The sequence below is a fragment of the Ochotona princeps genome, chromosome 27 (assembly GCF_030435755.1).
Source record: "Ochotona princeps isolate mOchPri1 chromosome 27, mOchPri1.hap1, whole genome shotgun sequence".
NCBI classification, from domain to species: Eukaryota; Metazoa; Chordata; class Mammalia; order Lagomorpha; family Ochotonidae; genus Ochotona; species Ochotona princeps.
The window spans coordinates 1,727,881-1,748,211 of NC_080858.1; the positions used below are offsets into that span (position 1 = coordinate 1,727,881).

General features: G+C 47.7%; 2 protein-coding genes across 4 annotated transcripts in view; one reads left to right on the plus strand and one right to left on the minus strand.

The window, feature by feature from the left end:
* BCL2L13 (BCL2 like 13) overlaps positions 1–19,391 on the plus strand; it is a 54,463-nt gene extending 35,072 nt beyond the window's left edge. For all 3 annotated transcript variants that reach the window (XM_058656132.1, XM_058656133.1, XM_058656134.1), the window contains 2 exons: positions 2,057–2,200; positions 18,446–19,391. In XM_058656132.1, the coding sequence (XP_058512115.1) occupies positions 2,057–2,200; positions 18,446–19,228 (927 nt within the window). In that variant the 3' untranslated portion in view covers positions 19,229–19,391. The remainder of the gene's footprint in view (positions 1–2,056; positions 2,201–18,445) is intronic.
* The window catches only part of BID (BH3 interacting domain death agonist), a 90,270-nt gene that overhangs the window by 50,467 nt on the left and 19,472 nt on the right, over positions 1–20,331 (minus strand). The window lies entirely within an intron of this gene.

Below are 20,331 nucleotides of genomic sequence, written 5' to 3' on the forward strand. Positions count from 1 at the left end.
GGATTCCATATGGGCGCCTGTTCTAATCCCGGCAGCTCCACTTCCCATCCAGCTCCCTGCTTGTAGCTTGGGAAAGCAGTCGAGGACAGCCCAAAGCCTTGGGACCCTGCACCCACCTGGGAGACCCGGAAGAGGCTCCTGGCTTTGGATCCTAGCTTAGGATCAGTTCAGCTCCGGCCATTGCGATCACTTGGGAAATGAATCATTGGGCAGAAGATCTTCTCTCTGTTTCTTCTCCTCTTTGTATATCTGCCTTTCCAGTAAAAATAAGTAGATCTTAAAAAAAAATGTGGCATAGTGTTTGCACATAAGCAAATACTCATTCCTTCCTTATGTTTTCAATCATATATAGATGACTTGTAATACCTAAGGCTGGACCCAGCGTATGGTACAGTAGATTAAACTGTCACTTTGGGTTTGAGTCCCAGCTGCCCCATTTCTGGTTGAGCTTCCTGTTAATCTGCTTGGAGAGGCAGCAGGGCCTGGCCCAAGCACTTGGGCCCTTGCCACGTTCTTGGCTGTTGGCTTTGGCCTGTTACAGACCTGGCTTGTGCAGTTATTTGGGGGCCTCGGGGGGGGGGGGTGGATTTGAACCTATTAGATGGACAATCTCTCTGTCCCTGTGTTTTTTGGTTGCTCTTCCTTTCAAATAAATAAATAAATAAATAAATCTTTAAAATGCAACATAAGCGATCCGTAAATACTTGTTTATTGTATCATTTAGGATAATGAGAATACGATCTGCATGCATTCACTGCAGATAAGTTGTCCCCTCTTCCAGGTCTCCCACGCAGGTGCAGGGTCCCAAGGCTTTAGGCCGTCCTGACTGCTTTCCCAGGCCGCAAGCAGGGGGCTGGATGGGAAGTGGAGCAGCCAGGATTCGAACCGGTGCCCATATGGGGTCCCAACACGTGCAAGGCGAGGCCTTTAGCCACTAGGCCATCGTGCAGGGCCCAAGAAAGGACTCTTAATATATTATCGGCTGGAGTTATTTTAGAATGCTCATAAATGAAGATAAATGTTTATTTTGTTCTTTCTTTTATACTTGGACATGGATTGCCTTGGGGCTGCTTTTAGGTAAAGCCGAAGGATATTAGTCTGAATACAAACTGCTTGTGTTTGTCTTCTGCTGAAGTATTTTATTCCACAGTCATTTCCTTGGTAATTTAGTAACAAGAAACTGGAATTGGTTTCATTTCCTCTTGCATTCCTCTTCTAGTCTTGTGGAATTCTGTTGAAGCGTAAGATTAAAGACATTGCATGCAGGGTAGCTGGAACACTTAGTTTATTTCAGTATGCCATTTTGTTCCGATGACTCTAGTTAGTTTTTGTTGTGCATTTTGATGGCTTTTAAATGTTGAGCAGCAGGACGAGGTATAGATTGAAGCTTCTTGTATGTTCAATTTTTGGTCATTTTTTATAAGGTGTAGTTCATAATTTTAAGAAGTTGTTATTTTCAGATATGTAATAAAAGCACATGATACAAAATGCAGGAACATATGGAGAGACTCACCTTGACCTTGAATATGGAAGTGATGTTTTACCTATGTTGACATTCATCTAGTTCCTCTCTTAGCAGCTACTGTCACCAGCTTCCTGGGTGTTTTTCCAGATAACTGGAGAGTTATGCAGACACCTAGGAGTACTTACATTTTGTTTCATCTGTTTTTACCTGACGGGTCCATATTATTTACGTTCTCCAGTAAATTTTTTATCACCTTTATATTTTCCTGGATGCCCAGAATTTTGGGTGGGTTTTCCTAGCCTTTTGATGTTAGAAATAATGCCTCAATGAATCTCCTTATCTGTAAGTTGTTGTTCACACACTCTGAGGTTATTTGCACATAGCTATTTCTGGTACTCTGTTGTCTAAAATCTACACGCAGTAGTTAGAAAAATCCTATTAGGATTTTGTGTTTCACTTCTCTATTATAATTAAAATGATGAGGTGATGATACAGCTGAGTATAACTTCTTCAGTATTTGAACATAAAATACATAAGAATTTTAGTTTGTTTTTTTTTTTTTTCTTTCTTTTTGTTCTCTTTGTGCTGAAGATTTTGGTGCCTCTGGTTTTGCTGCAAGAACTGCTTTTGGAACTGACAAGACGGGGTCAAGAGCCTCTGAGTGCACTGGTGCAGTTTGGCGTGACATACCTGGAGGAGCATGCCGCGGAGGACATCATTCAGCAAGGTGGCTGGGTATGAGCAGTCTTCCCCTTAAAAAAATTAAGTTCTTTGTTTTCAATAACATAGGTTTATATCCGTATTGGATGAGAGTTAATGAAAAGGCTGTTTAAGTTGTTAAATAATAAGTTCCATGAGTTACAAGATTTTGCTTATAGAGGTTGTTATGTAGTACTTCTAAATATTATGGACTGTTCCCCGCTAAATACATAAGCAAGAAGTGTGTCTGTCGCAGTCCAAGAAAAGGACACAGCGAACACTTGAATCTCCGTGTATTCTGCTTCTATATTTTGTCATGCTGCTGTCTCCCTCATAAGTATAACTCCTGTTATGTGTCATCTTTACCATACTTGTACAACATATGCATATATCCCTAGATAATATGTCATTTTCTATAACTTGATTGTTTCAGTCTGTGCTGTTGTTGAAATCAGAAGGATTTTTGAGGGAGAAAGACCTAGATAGCTCCTCGAATGGAAGTCCAGATCCAGTCCAGTCTAGGTGCCCCGTGGGTACAGGAATCCAATTTCTTTCTTTCTTTTAAAAATTATCTGTATTTGTTGAAAGGCACAGTTAGAGACCAAGAGAGGTCTTTTATCCACTAGTTCATTCCCCAAATGGCCACAATAGCCAGGGCTGGGCCAGACCAAAACCAGGAACCAGAAGCCTCCTCTGGGTCTCCCCTGTGGGCACTAGGGACCCAAGGGCCTGGGCAGCTTCTGCTGTCTTCCTGGGCACGCCCACAGGGAGGTGGACTGGAAGTTGATTAGCTGGGACTGGGATGCCAGCACTTTAGGAAGTGACTAAACCCACTACACTACTCTGATGCCAGCCCAAAGATTCTGGTTTCCTGAGACGTTGCTGCTGCCTTCCAGGCTATGCATTAGTATGAAGCTGGAATCAGGAGCTGGAGCCAAGGCCTTGAGTGCAGTCACATATCCTGAGATTTCTCCCACTCCTGAACCATGTTCACCCTTGATAACATCCCCATTGAGAAAGTGTGTCAGGTATTCCATTATGTAAATATGCACAGCTTATTGAGATAGGCCCGCTCTCTTACCCGTGGCCACTTCCACCTTTGTGTTTGATGTTACAGCATTGCTTTTGTAAATGTTACACATTTGTGCCGGAGTTCCTGGATGTATACTTGGGAGTAGAATCGCTACGTCATAGGGTATAGGTGTGTTTTAATTTCCAAAATAATGTGTTTTCCAAAGTGCTTTTTCAGTTTATATTTGTTAACTACGTGAGTTTTTGTCAGTCTGCGTCTTCTCCATCTTCTCTGTTGTTGATATTGTCAGATGAGCTTTTAAAATTGTTTGCTAAAAATAAGGTGTTTTTTTTTTTGTTTTTCTTTGTTTTTCTTTTTTTTTTTTCTTTTTCTTTTTATTGAAAAGGCAGATATACAGAGAGGAGAGACAGAGAGGAAGATCTTCCGTCCGATGATTCACTCCCCAAGCGGCCACAACGGCTGGAGCTGAGCCAATCCGAAGCCAGGAGCCTCTTCCGGGTCTCCGACTCGGGTACAGGGTCCCAATGCATTGGGCCGTCCTCGACTGCTTTCCCAGGCCACAAGCAGGGAGCTGGATGGGAAGCGGGGCTGCCAGGGTTAGAACTGGCACCCATATGGGATCCCGGGGCGTGCAAGGCGAGGACCTTAACCACTACACCATCGTGCAGGGCCCAAATAAGTTTTTTTTTTTTTGAAATAGCTAGATTTACAAAGAGGTTGCAAAGATAAAACAGAGTTCCCAAATACTTGTCACTCAGTCTCCCATAGTGTCAGCATCTTATATAACTATGATACCTTAAAAAATATTTTTTAAGATTTATTTTGTGTATTTCAAAAGCAGAATTACAGAGTGAAGGGGAGAGATGGAGATCTTCCACCTGCTGATTTCCTTTCCAGATGACCTGAACGGCCAGGGCTGGGCCAGGCTGAAGCTAGGAGCCAGGAGCTTCATCTGGGGTTTGGCCCAACCCCGGCCAATGTGGATATGTGGGAAATGAACCAGTAGATGGACGATCCCTCTCCCTGTAACTCTGACTTCAAATTAAAGAAATCTTAAAGTATTTTATGATAGAGTTTAGAGCATGTCTCAAGCTACGTTTGCATTTTCTTTTTAAAGCTTTATGTATTTATTTGAAAGTCGGAATCAGAGAAGGGGAGGGGAGACAGAGATCCACTCATTTGCTCCCCAAATGGCCACACAGTCAGTGCTGGACCAGGTACAGACCAGGAGCCAGAAATCCCGAGTCTTCTGATAGGTGCCAGGGGCCCGAGCAGTGGGTCAACCTCTACCGCTTTTCCTAAACCATTACCAGGAACTGGATCAGAAGTGAAGCAGCCAGCGTATGAACTGGCTCCCGTATGTTACCATAGGATCGCTCTACTCACTGCACCACAATACTAGGAAAGTCTAGTCCTTGCACAATTTATAGATTAGTTTGTCCTTACCTAAAGGCACAGCTTCACCTTTCTGTGTTTGTATTTGAACCCTATCTTTTGTTTCCTGGGACCATGCGGTCAATGCTTAAGACAAGAGAGAAGTCATTAATATCTGCAACTTTGGAACAGGGCAGGTCTTCCATGTTCTTACTACTACTTCTTTCTCCCATTTAAAAACTAGAGTAGAACAGTATTTTATTGTTGGTAGAATATGGTGTACGTTAGTGATTTTTAGCCTCTCTGTATCTCGGGAGTTACAGTAGCATCACTTTACTGTAGAAATTTAATGTGGATGCATACATAAAATTATCAAGTTTACATGTATGGTTAAGTGCTTACTGAATGGAATGCTGAGCATTTGTGTTAGGAAAATAGAATTTTTTAAAAGATTTATTTTATATGATGGGCAAATTTATAGAGAGAAGGAGAGATAGAAGGAAAGATCATCCATGGCTGGTTCACTGCCCAGATGGCCACAATGCCCAGAGCTGAGCCAGTCCAAAGCCAGGAGCCAGGAGCTTCTGCCAGGTCTCCCACAAGGGTGCAGAGTCCCAAAGCTTTGGGCCGTCCTCCACTACTTTCCCAGGTCATAAACCAGGAGCTGGATGGGAAGTGGAGCAGCTGGGACATGAACTGGCGCCCACATGGGAACCCGGCGTTTGTAAGGTGGAGGGTTAGCCAATTGAGCCATTGTGCTGGGCCCAAAAATGGAATTTTTTTTTTTTTAAGATTTATTTTTATCACAAAGTCAGATATACAGAGAGGAGGAGAGACAGAGAGAAAGATCTTCCATCCGATGATTCACTCCCCAAGTGAGCCGCAACGGGCCGGTGCTATGCCGATCCGAAGCCAGGAACCTGGAACCTCTTCCGGGTCTCCCACGCGGGTGCAGGGTCCCAAAGCATTGGGCCGTCCTCAACTGCTTTCCCAGGCCGCAAGCAGGGAGCTGGATGGGAAGTGGAGCTGCCGGGATTAGAACCGGCGCCCATATGGGATCCCGGCACGTTCAATGCGAGGACTTTAGCCGCTAGGCCACGCCGCCGGGCCCGGAAATTTTTTAAAAATAAAGATTGTTTATGTATGGTGTGTTAACCTAATAAGATAGAGGTAGAGAAATGTGTCTTGACACAGGTAAAATGAGTCCGATGCCTTTCCCGAAGCCCGCTGGCTGCAGAGCTGACTGGCCTGAGACTGTAGGTCGTGCATATTGCAAGATGTCTCTGAGTGAGCCCACTGCGGAGTGATGGAGCTCTCCTGCTCTCCTCTCCCCCCTCAGCCGCTCATTCTCTTCTCAGTGTGTGGTCATGTGAGAGCCGGGGCACACCTCAAGTCAATTGCAGTGTAGCCGATACCATACTTTATGGCAAAGGTGGGAAAATACAGAGGATATTAGTTTTATTATGATGTACATTAACATCTGCTTATGATTACAGTTTGTTAGAATTTCTTATTCAACACAAATATCTGTACAAGAGTTACCACATGACTAAATTCATTAATTTTTAAAATGCAATTTTCTCTTTCATTTTTAAAATGCAATTTTATCTCTGCGTATTTCACATTTTTGTGCTTAAAACCAAGGTGCTTGCTTTGTTGCTAATTGGTTGGAGTGCATCCTTGGTAGAAGGTGTCCCGTGAATCCTCCTCAAGGCACTTGGTATTGGACACTGCCGACAGCTCCTAGCACCATGCCAGGAGAGAGTTACTCCACTGCGTATTGCTGCCTGTCAGTGGTGTAAAGTCCACAAAGACTCCTGTGCCTTAGCCACTTGAACTTGCAGTTAAGTGAAGCAATCAGCTTTGCTTTCAGAATGGAACTGGTTTTGAAAACTCACAGAAGTGGTGTGTTGTGTTTCTTTATTAAGAGATTGAAAAGAGCATTTGGGCCTGGCACGGTAGCCTAGTGGCTAAAGTCCTTGCCTTGCGTAAACTGGGATCCCGTATGGGCGCCAGTTCTTTTTTTTTTTTTTTTTTAATTATTAGCATTTTATGATATAGTTCCATTGGCCTTGGAATTTCTCTTACCCCCACCCCATGTTCCCACTTCCCCACTGAGTTCCCTATATTATTACTATAGTATAGTTCTTCATAAACAGTCACATGTCCATCATTGCAGGCATGGACAATGGCTGAGAGTCTAGCATCCTGTTGTCAAGATCTAACAGTTTCACTGAGGATCCATCTTTGATCTAGAAGTAGAGATGCATACTGCATTGTATCCTTACATCTGGCTAGGGTGCCAGTTGTAATCCCGGCTGCTACACTGCCCACCCAGCTCCCTGCTGGTGGCCTGGGAAAGCAGTGTGGGACAGCCTAAAGCCTTGGGACACTGCACCTGCTTGTGAGACCCGGAAGAAGTTCCTGGCTCTTGGCTTCAGCTCAGTTCATCTCTGGCCATTGCAGCCATTTGGGCAATGAATCAGCGGATGCAAGGGTTTCCTCTCTGCTCTGCTTGTCTCAGGGCTTGGGTCATCTCTGGCTGCTTTGCCAGGTATGTTAACAGGAGGTTGGAGTGGGAGAACAGCCTGGGCAGTCGGCTGTGGGCAGCAGACTGGGAACCCCTCACATCAACTCACTGCTTTTCACTGGCTCCATTTTGAATTTAAAGTATCCTTAGGCTGCGACCTATTTGTCTTTTTAGTATGTTTATTTGATTGAAGTATTTGCACATACTTGTGAGTTACAGCAGCATTCAACACATGCATGCAATTGTACCGATCAAATCCACATTTCCCCTTGTTTGACATTACTTTCTGACTGTAACCTTATTGCTGTCTCCTATTTGCTCATAAAATAGATGATTGGTTATTGTGACAAGGCCTTGTTTTTTCTTTAAGAAACACGCACAGAGCTGTGTGTTACTCTGTCCTTGTCATCTCACCCAGAGACATTATTAAGCACATCGCAGGGTTAGGTCCATGCGATGTGAGGGGCTCCCAGTCTGCGGTGAAGGCTTTAACTGTTGATCTCGGCTGGCCGAAGCACTATTCTGCATACTCCGTGCGGCACAGAAGAGCCGGGGCGTCCGCCCTGGATGCGGGAACCAAAGCAGCACCACCCCGGCACCTCTTAGTGCCCACGGATGTTTGTTTCTGTCTGACTGCATGGCCTTGGATGAGTCATTTCCTCCATAATTTTCAGATTATTTACAAGCTTTAGTTTACAAATGAAATACAAGAACTGCTTACTTTATAAGGATTTTCTGAATGCTAGTTAATATCCATAATGTTGTTAAATCCTCTGAGAGATTAATTTTAGTGGACAGAAGACTTTAACTGGCTGCACGTACCGTGTTAGGCAGCGTGCTGGCTGCTGGCTCTGCAGAAGGCAGTGAAGTGCAGGCCCTGCGTTGAATTCACATCTGCTTGAGGAGACTTAAATGGAAACAAACTGTGTAACATTTCAAGTGCAGTGACCAAGCAGAAGAAGGGGACTAACCAAGGTGCAACAGAAATATAGGCTTAATAAGGAACACACACACCCGGGCTATAATCGGGCTAGAATTAGCCGAGTCAGAACTGAAATCTAGCTTCATATGGAATTATAAGGTAGGCGTGTTTGTAGTCTCCTCTTACCTGCACCCTTCCCCTGTCTTTTTGATTAAAGAACAGGGTGGGGGTTGAGAATTGGCTGGGAAGTTCCAAGGTTGATCTCCGGCTTCTGTTCTGACAAATACTAGCAATGTTATTATTGGGGGGAGAAGTCATTTAACTGGAGTTTTAGTTATGTCAGCTGTAAGTTCCTCTGTTTCACAAAGATGATGGTATGAACGGGTTCTATAAAGCTGTTGGGTTTCTATAAATGCTGAATTTTCAGTGTGGCCGAGCGTGTGTTTTTCTCTTTAAGTCTGAGGTTTTGATTGTGACTGATTGGCCCTGCAGCCCAGTTAGAGCCCGGGTGAGCTGGCTGCTGGGATTCTCTGTGACTCATCCTGGTTCCTCCTCCCCTTTCTCATTCTCATTTCCTGGGACTGTCTTGCTCCATTAGACCTGAGTCTGTCTCCTCGAAGGGTCAGAGTCCACGGCGGTAAGGCATCTCTGTTCTTCTCCACATTCTTAGGTATTCAGCCCAGTACCTACTGTGAGAGATTGTGGTTTTAGATTACAAAAAAAGGACTATTATGTTAATGTGATCTAATGTCTGTCAGAATATTTAAGTATATTGAATGAAATTAATCTGCCATTTTTCTCTTATTTTAAGATTCACTTCTGTTTTCAGAATAGCAGACCTTGAAAAGGCTGTCTGTTTTAACTATGTTTTTGTTTGCGAAATCAGTGCGTTTGAAAATTATCTCCTGGAAACTTTTAAATAAAGTATTTGTCAGTACAGTTTCCTTACTGTGGGAAGTAGGAAGTGATCAGAAATCGATTTAAATAAGGTACAGCTAAATCGTTCTGGCAGGGGTAAGTACCTCTGTTAGGAAAGTGAGTGTGATCTTTGTTGTGTCCTGAAGTCCGTTGTTTTATGGGTCCTAGTGACCACAGGAAGTGGAAGATTGGAATGTCTCTCACACTCAGCGTTCTCCTGGCTCAATTTGGTTGTCAGCTTGAATGTAGAAAATCATGGACTTGTTCCTGTTTGTAACCAGTACCTGAGGGGTGTTTTGTAAAGCGTGAGAGGCAGTGATGGAAGTCTGCTGGCTTGCTTTGGGGGGATCAGCCCTTGGCTGAGTCATGCAGTGGAGACGGGCTTTGGGATTCTGCCAGTGCGTCTCCTGATGCCAAGGTTAAGCCCACAGGGGCTCAGCTTGTCTGCAGCTGTGACTCAGCAGGTAAATGCTGCTGCAGGGGCTGGAACAGTTTGTAGCTGATCTTCACCAAAAAAAAAAAAAAAAAAAAAGGAAAACATAAAACATTTAAAAATGCAGTTGATAAGGCACTATGAAGCAACTACTGTACATTTTTTTTAATTTATTTATTATTTTTAATTCATTAATTACATTGTATTATGTGACACAGTTTCATAGGTACTGGGATTCTCCCCACCCCTCCCCAAACCCTCCCACCATGATGGATTCCTCCACCTTGTTGCATAACCACAGTTCAAGTTCAGTTGAGATTCCCCCATTGCAACTACTGTACATTTTTGAAATGAGCCTTTGAATACTCGCCAAGTTTTGTTTATATTTTGTTTATTTTTATTTACTTCCCACCATCAAAGCAGTTACATTTATATTTTGTTTAATGTTTATTAAAAATGTTGCCTTCCTCTCTCTATCTTAATTTCTTTGATTGTCATTTTAATCAGAGTTCCACGCATATATCTTTGTTTGGAGAAAACTCTTGAGTAGAATCTGCCCTGTCTGCTTCTGACCACAAACTCAAGAGGCACCGTGACAGAGTAAGGGAAGACTGGGGTTGGACTCGGGGCCTCAGCCCAAGCGTAGGGGTGACATGGTTTGTAGGTGCTCTGGTCCTGGAGACAGCCTACCTGGGGCTTCAGGCCATGGCAGGGTGAAATTGTTTACCCCAATCAAACAAGTTTATGTTTGCACAAAAATGTTGAAATCCATTTCTATAAAGTTCATCAAAGAGAGCTTATAGGAAGTGCATAACGGAGGGGAAAACGTATGGATTTTTAAGATGTACTCACTTGAATGGCGCAGTGACAGTCAGGTGGGAAAGAGAGATCTTCCACCTGCTTGCCACTCCCCAACTAACTGCAGTGTCTGGCACTGGGACAGGCTGAAATCAGGAGCCAGGAGCTCTGTGCTGGTCTCCCACGGGGGTGAGAGGAGCCCAGGCACTTAGGCCATCGTGTGCAGAGAACCGAATGGCAAGCGCAGCAGCTGGGACTCCAGCTGGCATTCTGATACAGGCCATGGCCAAGGCCAAGGCAGCCTCAGGGCTTGGCTCCCTGTGCCTCCCTGCAGACCCTTGAATTGCAAAAGGATTTTTGCATCCAAAGTTGGATGCTTTTTTTTTTTTTCATCCAAATAATTTTACCTTTGGCGTTAGTCTTCTGCAGACTCTTTGAAACGTCCCTGTTGTGAGGCTTAGCTGGGTTACTTCTTTCTTGGTATTAACACCTAATTCTTACTGGGAAGTAAGGGACTTGGAAAAGTTACATAATCTCTGGGTGTTGTTTCTGTTCAGTCACATAGTTCTCTGATTCTTTGTGCCTAGATGAACTCTGATACTTGATTCCAGTGAATTTTGCACTCGGGTAAATTTGAAATTAACCCCTTTGTGCTTTTTTTTTTTTTTTTTTTTATGTCAGTGGAAACAAAAGGATACAGTGTAAATGTCTTGTGTTAGAATTGATTTAGGTTATTAGAATGGCTGTGAAACTACTCGTAGATGTTACTCTGGAGAAAGTATTTATGAAGAGAGAGATGGCATTTTCGTGTTTTGTTTTTGTTTTCTTGCTCCTTTGATTTTCCGGTTGGAAAGGATGGAATGCGGGGTTTCTCCGGGAACTACTTTGCGGCGAGGTACATAAAGCATCAGAGAAACAGTTTCCCAAAGGACCCTGTCTCCAGACCCGCTATCTTTTAAATTTTATTTTTAATGTTTTGTTTTTTTTTTTACATAGTTGAGAGGGATGCGTGTCCATGTGGGTATCTGATTGGGATGGGGAGGGTCAGGTATGAAGGAAGGTGTGTGGGACGTACGTTTCCGTTTGGTTTTTTTTTTTTTTTCCTGTGTGTCCACAGGGGAGGAAGGGGAGATGGCTACTCCTTGCTGTCAGACCGCATCAGCACCCGGGGATGGGGAATGATCCTTTGATGACGCCCGAGAGACTCCCTTGTGGGGAAGAGTACTGCTTGAGTGGTTTTGATAGCCTGACATGTTGTTGGTCTCATTTCTTCAGGGTTGAGAAAAATCTTTGCGAGGTCTGCGGGTTGACAAAGTCCACCTCAGTGCAGCCACAGACCCAAGAACATGCCGCAAAGCTTAGCAAGAGAACTGTCCAACCCGTTCTGCTTTCCCTCCTTTGACGAGATGATTAACATCCCCTGTTGGCCTAGCCGAGCTGAATGTCCTGTCCCCTGTGTGTATCGGACATGCTGTCCACTACACAGGCATCCGCAGCTAAAGAAGCCCAGTACCAATACCTGCATGCCAAGGTGGGACTACACATTCTGGAATTTTCCCTATGGCCAGGGTCTGAGTCCAACAGTCCAGTCGGGGGGGAGACCCTAAGAAACTTTGTCTGGAGTGACCACAGACTTGACTTCTGTGTGCGCTAGTCAGTGTAGTGTCAGGTGTGGTCTGTCACCTGCCCCAGCCAACACACATACCAGTGGATCAGCTTTGTCACACAAACCAGTCACACAAACCAGTGGGGGTTGTGGCCCAGCCCAGCCAGCCCACCACAGACCTGGTCCTCATACATACCAGCGGATGACATGGCCTAGTTGGGGTGACCCCCCAATAACCCCCACCACCAGCCCCGTGCCAGCTTTTGCTGTGGCCTAGCCCAGTCCAGCCCATATCCCATCCAGCTATCATACACACTCATGGTTGCTGTAGCTTAGCTTAGCCCTACCCACCCCCCCAGGTCTGGCCACCATGTATGCTAACAGGTGACATCACCTTGTCTAGCCTGGCATGCCTCTGGCCCTGGTTCCTGTGCTCTCTAGCGATAGGTACACATAGCAGGGGAATGCCCACTGTTCATCTGCCACAGGGCCAGTTGTCCAGCCTGACATGACTTGTATCCAGTTCTGGCACTTTCCAGCTGATGCTTTGACCTAGCATGGCTGTCTGGAACTCATTCTGACTCTTGTGAATGATAGTGGGTGCAGCAGCCTAGCCCTACCTGGGCCACCACCAGACTGGCCCACCTCTAGTCCTAGCTCTCATGCTCACCAGTGGAAGCAGTAGCCCAGCAAGGGAGTCCCAAAAGTTCTTCTACCAGCTCTGCTCCCAGCCCCGGGTCCTGCATGAGCCAGAAGGTGTTGTGGCCCAGGCTGAGATGGCCTGCCCCCAGTCTCAGCATTTGCCAGCAGGTAATAGAGCCTGACTTAGCTCAGCCCACCCTCAGTCCCAGCTCTCACCAGTAGGCTCACCTCAAGTCAAGCTTTATATGAACTGGTAGATATTGTGGTCCTAACCTGGCCTGGCCTGCACCCTATCCTGGCCTTACTCATGCCAGTGTGTGCTGTAGACTGAATCTACATGGCCCACTCCAGACCCAGCTCACATATGTGCCAGCGGGTGCTGCAGATCAACCTTATCTAGCCTGCTCCCAGTCCCAGCTCTTGCATTCACAAACGGAAGCTGTGCCCAGAAGTGAAGTCCTGCAAGTTCCCCTGCCAGTATACACCCAGTCCCAGCCCTGGATCCTGTGTGTGCAGTTGGGTGCTGCCATTCAGACTAACATAGTCGGCCCCCAGTCCTGGCATTTACCAGTGTGTACTACAGCCTAGCCTGACTTGCCCACACCCATTCTGGCTCTCATCAGTGGATGCTACAGCCTGTCCCAGTCTGGCCACCCCTAGATCTAGTGTTTATGTGACCTGGTGGTGGTTGTAGCCAAGCTCAGCTTGTCCCACACCCATTCTTGCTCTCACCAGTGTGTCCTACAGCCTAGCCCAACCTGGCCCACACCCAATTCTGGCTCTTGTGAGTACCAGTGGGTACTGGATCCCTGGCCAGTTTGGTCTGCCCCCACACCCAAGCCACATGCATGCTAATGGTGATACAACCTTGTCAGGCTTGGTTCTCCCTCAGCCCCAGCTTTCATACTCACTAGTAGCAGCAGCAGCCCAATGAGGGAGTCCCCAGATTTCCCCTACCAGTCCCATTCCCAGCCCTAGCAGACTCTTAAACTCAACCTGATATGGCCCTCTGGTAGCCTCAGTTCTTGCTGGCAAGTGTTGCAGCCCAGCCGAGCTGGGCCCAGCCCACACTCTGTTCTGGCTCTCATGCATGCCAGCAGGTACTAAGGCCTTGCTCAGTCTGGCCCTCGCACAGTCCTGGCGTCCGTGCCTCCCCAGAAGGAGCTAAGGAGTAATAGTAGGGAAGTTCCCCAAATTCACCTTCCAGGTCTGCTCCCAGCTCCAGAGCTCGTGCATGCCAGCAGAGGCAGTGACCCTACTTGGCATGGTCTACTCTTAGCATCAGCCCTTACATGTGCCATTGGATGCTGCAGCCTAGCCACACCTGGCCTTCTCCCAGTCCTAGCCTCTGTGACTGCCAGGTGAGTTCCATGCATGGTCCAGCCTGGCTCAGCCCGTCACGACCCTTAGCCCTTTATGGAAACTAGTGGGTGCTGCAGGTATGCAGAGGTGAACCCAGAATTCCCCTACAGAATCTTCCCCCAGATCTACTTCTCTTATGTTCTGGTGCGTGCTCCAGCCTGACCTGAAGTGGCCCACCCCCTGCTCCAACACTCAGTGGTGAGTATGGCGAACTAGCCCAGCAAGCGTGCCCCCATCCCAGAGTCCCAACCTGTGTGAGTGCCAGCGGGCAGTAGGTAATGCTATTTAGCCCAGCCCAGATCTCCCACATGGGCGGGTGCCTTGACCTAACCCGGACATGCCCTCCAGTTTCCTCCCTGTAAACCACTACATCTCAGCTCCCTTTGCCTGCGTGTAAGTGTGGTGGCTCAGTCTGCGGGATGCCCCAGAAATCATTCCTTCTCTGTCAAACATGCCCTCAGCCACTCCTACTCCAATAAGTTCTCAGACTCCCTGCCCAGGCAGCCTGCAGCCCTCCAGCCCGGAACCTGGGGTGGTGTGTCATGTCCCAGAGTTCACTGCCTTCCCTTCTATTTTTAAACAAAGAGGAAAAAAGAGAAAGTGACTATTCTGGCATACTGGTATTTTTAATATATATTTTTATTTTGAATTTTGAATTATGTGGTACAATTTTGTATAGGCTGGGATTCCCCTCAAACTCCCAATCCCCAATAGATTTTCCCCATTTTACTACAGCGGTGTTGTCCTTCATAAAGAATCATAATTCTATCAGTCTCTCATTTCAGTGTACCCCAACATTGCTGGTACAGACAATCTTACTGGTATTATTAGTACAAATTTGGCATTAACTAGGCCCAGAATGCCTGCCATCTATTGACTGCTTTTATATCCCCCGGGCCCGCCCAGCCCTCCAAACTTCCCCCCTCGGTGAACTCACCATGAAGGGAGCAGTCTCTGGCACGCCCAGGGACAGGTCACCACGTGGACGCGGTGGCTGGAATCGGGGCTCTGAGCATGAAGACAATCCCTGCCTGGCACCCACCACCCTAAACCACTTCTTAAGACAACTTATTTATTCCCATTTCTTTTAGTATTCATTCCTGTCTATAATGATTATTTTTGTAACCAGCTGTGTAGGGCCAGACAGGAAGCTGGATCAGAAGGGGAGCGACCGGGACTCGAACTGGTACTGGGAATGCCTGTGGTACAAGTGGAAGAATAGCCCATCATACCATTGCTGGCCCCATAATAATTTTTATTTTAATTACTTATTTATTTTTTAAGATTTATTTGTTTTATTGGAAAGGCAGATATACAGAGAGGAAGATCTTCCATGCAATGATTCACTCCCCAAATACCCGCAATGGCAGGAGCTCTGCTGATGCGAAGCCAAGAGCTCTGGGTTTTCTTTGGGCTGTTCTTGAATGCTTTCCCAGGCCACAAGCAGGGAGCTGGATGGGAAGTGGAGCCGCCGGGATTAGAACCGGTGCCCATATGGGATCCCAGTGCTTGCAAGGCAAGGACTTCAGCCGCTAGGCTACTGCACCAGGTCCCCCATAGTAGTAAAAAACAAAACAAAACAAAAAAACATAATGAGTGTTGACAAGAACATAGAGAAATCGGGACCCTGGTAGAAACTAAATCACTTTTGGAATTGCGAGACAGGTACAGGTGCCTCCTGAGTTGCCAGCATCGCATGGGCACCGGTGACCCACGTCTGACTTAGCTCTTGCCAATCAGCCTGCAAAAGCAATGGAGGTTGACTCAAGACCTCGGGATCCGCTCAGCTCCAGCCATTGTGACCGTGTGGGGAGGAAACCAGCGGGTGGAAGATTCTCTCTCTTTCACTCTCTTTGATTTTCTCTCTCCCTCTTTCTCTGTAACTCTGCCATTCAAATAAGTAAAAATAAATCTTAAGGTAGTTTGGCAGTTCCTCAGTAAGTTAAATGTGGAATTATTATATGACCCAGCGTTTTCACTTCTAAGCTATACTCAAAAAATATCCATCTATCATACTGCCTTTCTGATAAATGAATAAATAACTTTTTGAAAAGGTATAAAAGTTAAAAAAAAAAAAATAGTTAACTCATTCTTGAAAAGTAGCAGTTAAGGGCCCAGCGCAGTGGCCTAGCTGCTAAATCTTTGCCTTGAATGCGCCAGGATCCCATATAGGTGCTGGTTCTAATCCCAGCAGCTCCACTTCCCATCCAGTTTCTTGCTTGTGGTCTGGGAAAGCAGTGGCAGACTGCCCAAAGTATTGGGACCCTGCACCCGTGTGGGAGACCTAGAGGAAGTTCCTGGCTCCTGGGTTCGGATCAGCTCAGCTCTGGCCATTGCAGCCACTTGGGAAGTGAATCAGTGAACCAAAGATCTTGCTCTCTGTCTCTCCTCTTCTCTGTCTGTCTGACTTTGCAATAAAAATAAATCAAAATCTTAGAAAAAACAGTTAAAAGGCTGATGCTATCAAATATCGACAACTCTTAGAAAGCTATAGTAATTGGGCCCGGCGGCGTGGCCTAGCGGCTAAAGTCCTCGCCTTGAAAGCCCCGGGATCCCATATGGGCGCAGGTTCTAATCCCGGCAGCTCCACTTCCCATCCAGCTCCCTGCTTGTGGCCTGGGAAAGCAGTGGAGGACGGCCCAATGCATTGGGACACTGCACCTGTGTGGGAGACCCGGAAGAGGTTCCAGGTTCCCGGCATCGGATCGGCGCGCATCGGCCCGTTGCGGCTCACTTGGGGAGTGAATCATCGGACGGGGGATCTTCCTCTCTGTCTCTCCTCTGTATATATCTGGCTGTAATAAAATGAATAAAATCTTTAAAAAAAAAAAAAAAAAGAAAAGAAAAAAAGAAAGCTATAGTAATTAAAAATCCAGTAAGACCTTGAAACGGGCAATCAAAATCCTGCGTTGTCACACAGTAGGTTAGCCTTCCAGCTGCAACACAGGAATCCCACATGAATGCTGTGATGGACGGTAAGTACTGTACCTGGCTTTTAGAACAACATTGTCAAATCAATCAACCCTATTATGCTTGTAAGTCAGTTGAAGCTTAGTTTAAGCAGAGTATCCATGTGCCCACAGCGTGTGTCTCTCTGGAGCCGGGATTCAACCCAGATCATTTTTGACTGCGGATGCTCTGTTGCTCGTGACTTCTATTCTGGTGTGCTGCCCACTGGGACCTGCTCTCCAGGGGCTGGGACAAAGGCTGGGGCAAAGGCTGGGGCAAAGGCTGCAGCGAGCACCGGGCAGGACGGTGCTGACAGCCTAACCTGCCACCTGCTTCTTTGTAGTTCTGAGTTTCATTTACTGAAAGACTCCTGAATGAGTCAGGCCCTTCGTCTACACAGGAGGCTTTTGGTCTTACTTGAAAGATAAAATTACTCTGCTTTGGCTGAATAGCAGCTGTTGTCATTTTTTTTTTTTTTTTTTTAAGTAATTTGCTCTCGATGTCCCGTTTGTCTATATATAGTATTCACGAATGCTGTGCGCTCTTTTTGTAAACGCTTTGTGGCGTTCTCTGCCGTTCCCCTGGCCTGTCTCTCCTCACTGTGTCTTCACCTCTGGCTTTGCCTAGCCTCTCCCTCCGACACTGTGTGCAAGCTCCTTTCTCAAAGCTGACCGGCTCGCGTTGAAACCAGTTGCATGGCAGCCTGCTCAGCTGCACCGTAAACTTTGCCAGAAGGACAAAAGAAATGGGCCTTGATTTTCCCTTCAAGCCGTCGATAGGCCGCAGGCACGTGGTGCTCCCAGCACAGGTGACACAGAAGAGCCACGCTCTTGGCCTTTAATACTTTCGCCAGGAGTCTTGCTAGAGCAGGAAGCATTTCTGATGGCTCTGTCCGGGCAGGGACTCTGGTAACTACCCACCGCCTGTTGAATTAAACTCTCTTTCCTAGTCCTCTGACCTTGAGCCTCATGCTGTCGGTTCTATGTATACTGTGTGCTGATTAAACCGGGCTGCTTGCTGCTCTCCCAGGGTGTGTCTTCCGTGCGGTTTGCAGCTGCTCCCTCAGGATTCTTCATTGGATGTCCCATAGGAGGGCTGCGTCCCCCGTACCTCTGATCGCCCTGCTTCCCCAGCCTCCACCTCTCACCTCAACTTTTAAAAGCACTTGGAGTATAGGCAGCTTTACCCTCCCCAGCGTGGTGATGTCCTTGAACCTGAAATCTTGCCTTTGTTCTGCACTTGGTTATGTGTTAATTACACAGAATACACATAAACTGGCCAGAGGACGCCAAAGTTTTTCCTGTGCATAAATGAGATCAGTTCAGAAACTCAGTAGGTTTAAGCAAGCACTGTATTTGTACTTAGCTTAGCAAAGGATTGTTTTCTGACAGCCGTTTATTCTTGAAGCGTTTCCCGTTCTTTGGGATGGGCATTTAGCCTAGCCACTGAGATATCCACATCCTCCATACCAGAGTCCCTTGGGTTTAATTCCCAGCCCTCGCTCCTGACTTCCTGCTAGCGCAGAGCCTGCGAAGCGGCGGTGACGGCTCAGTGATTGGATTCCTGGCAGTAGCCCTGGTCCAGCCCTGGTCATTGCAGGTATCTGGGGAACGAACCAGCAGTGCGAGTTCTTTCTCTGCCTCCCAGAGAAATCATTAAAACTGTGGAAAACCAGCGTTGACTCTCCCCTGTGCCTCCTCTCCTTCCTTTCTAGAGCGCTGTCTTCAGTCTAGAGACCGAGGAGGAGGAGGAGGAGGAGTACCCCGGAGCCATCGCAGAGGACAGCAATGACATTTACATCCTGCCCAGCGACAACTCTGCCCAAGTCAGTCCTCCGGAGTCTCCGACTGTGAACACCTCGTGGCAGTCAGAGAGCTTACCCGCCTCCCTGTCGGCCAGCCAGAGTTGGCACACCGAAAGCCTGCCCGTGTCCCTGGGGCCCGAGTCCTGGCAGCAGATAGCCATGGACCCTGAGGAAGTCAAAAGCTTAGACAGCAACGGGGCCGGCGACAGGGGCGAGAACAACTCCTCTAACTCGGACATTGTGCATGTGGAGAAAGAAGAAATACCTGAGGGTGTGGAAGAGGGCGCTGGGCAGCTGGCCTTCCCTCCCACCCCAGCCCCCTTGGCCCCGCACACCACTGCCACTTCCTCGCTGGAGACCAGGGCAGTCAGCCCAGAGGTGACTTTGGAGGAAACCAGCCCTGCCACATCTCTGTTTGTAGAACTTAGTGAGGAAGAATTGAGAGCAGCAGCCGTGCAACCCCCTGATGTGGAGGAGGTAGTGACCCCTGCACTGGAACCCACAGCCACACTGCCGAAAGGGGACGAGTCCCACGTTAGCCAAGAGAGCCTTCCAGAAGAGCCCACCCCTGCTGGAGGCACCAAAGCCAGCCCACCATGTGAGGGCAAAGTCATGCTGCTGCTGGGCGGGGCAGTGGCCGCCGCCATCCTGGCTGTGGCACTCGGGGTGGCCCTGGCGCTGCGCAGGAAGTGACCGGGCCTCCCAAGGCGGGACACGCAGCTCCTCGGCTGCGGTTGTGGGCGCTGGCTTTGGACTGCCAGCAGCGGACTGGACGTTTGTGCGACACCTGGAGAAAATTGGGGCTTTCTGCTCAGCAAGGCTGGTCACAGCGTAGGGTTCGAGGTGGAGGATATTCATGGTCCCAGGGGGACCTTGGCTTCTGCCAGACTCGGAATCACACAGGCACAGAGCTCCCTCCAGAGCAGGGGGTCCCTGCCGGGCTGTCTGCGGCAGCTGGCGACCTCCCTCTCCAAGGACACCGTCTTGGGCATTGTACGCTCTTTAGTAACACCTTGGCCTCTGCCCACAAGACACAGTAGTATCCCACCTGCCTCGGTGAGCGCTGAAGAGATCAAAGATGCTGCCGGGTGCCCGCTGTGGACAGTCGTCCCTGCTGAGAGCCAGCGCTGGGGGAGAGGGTGTTCGGGCTGGGCGTGTTTGGACGAAGCCTCCGCCTCTGGAGTGTTCGCAGGCAGTGTTTGTGCAAGCGGCTGCTCCGCGAGAAGTTCCTCTTTCCTGGTGGCCAGGCTGTGTGTGCAGCCCACTCAGTCTGATTCTTGCCCTCTGCCCTCTTGCTGCCCCCCCTTGGGCACTGGGCTCCCCTGCCATCTCTGCTCTCAGGTCGCTTCTCAGACCCCACAGGACAGGGCTCGCTCTGTGCTTGTGCCCAGGCCTGCCACTTTCCCAAGGCTTTCTCCACCTGCACCTTGCAAGGATACTACCTTTAGCAATCTTTTCTAAATTAAGTCGGTATGGAGCAACCTGGGGCGCCCTGACCTGTGAGCAGTGCAGAGAGGCAGGAGGATGACCTAGGTAACCTATCAGGTAGCCTCCAGCCCTTTGGTCCCTGTCGCCCCCTCGCCTGTCGTGGCTGCCCAGCACCGTGGGTGGTCTGTGTGTTCCCTCAGGGCTGACCTCAGGCCCATTTCCGCTCCGCCACTTCTCGGCAGGTCTGTTGTCACCCAGGGCTTATAGAACCAGTTGAAATCAAAGTCTAACTAAATATAATTATCACTGAAATAAAATGACAGATACAAGTTAATTTCAAGTGTCCTAGAAATAAGACAAATGAGGCT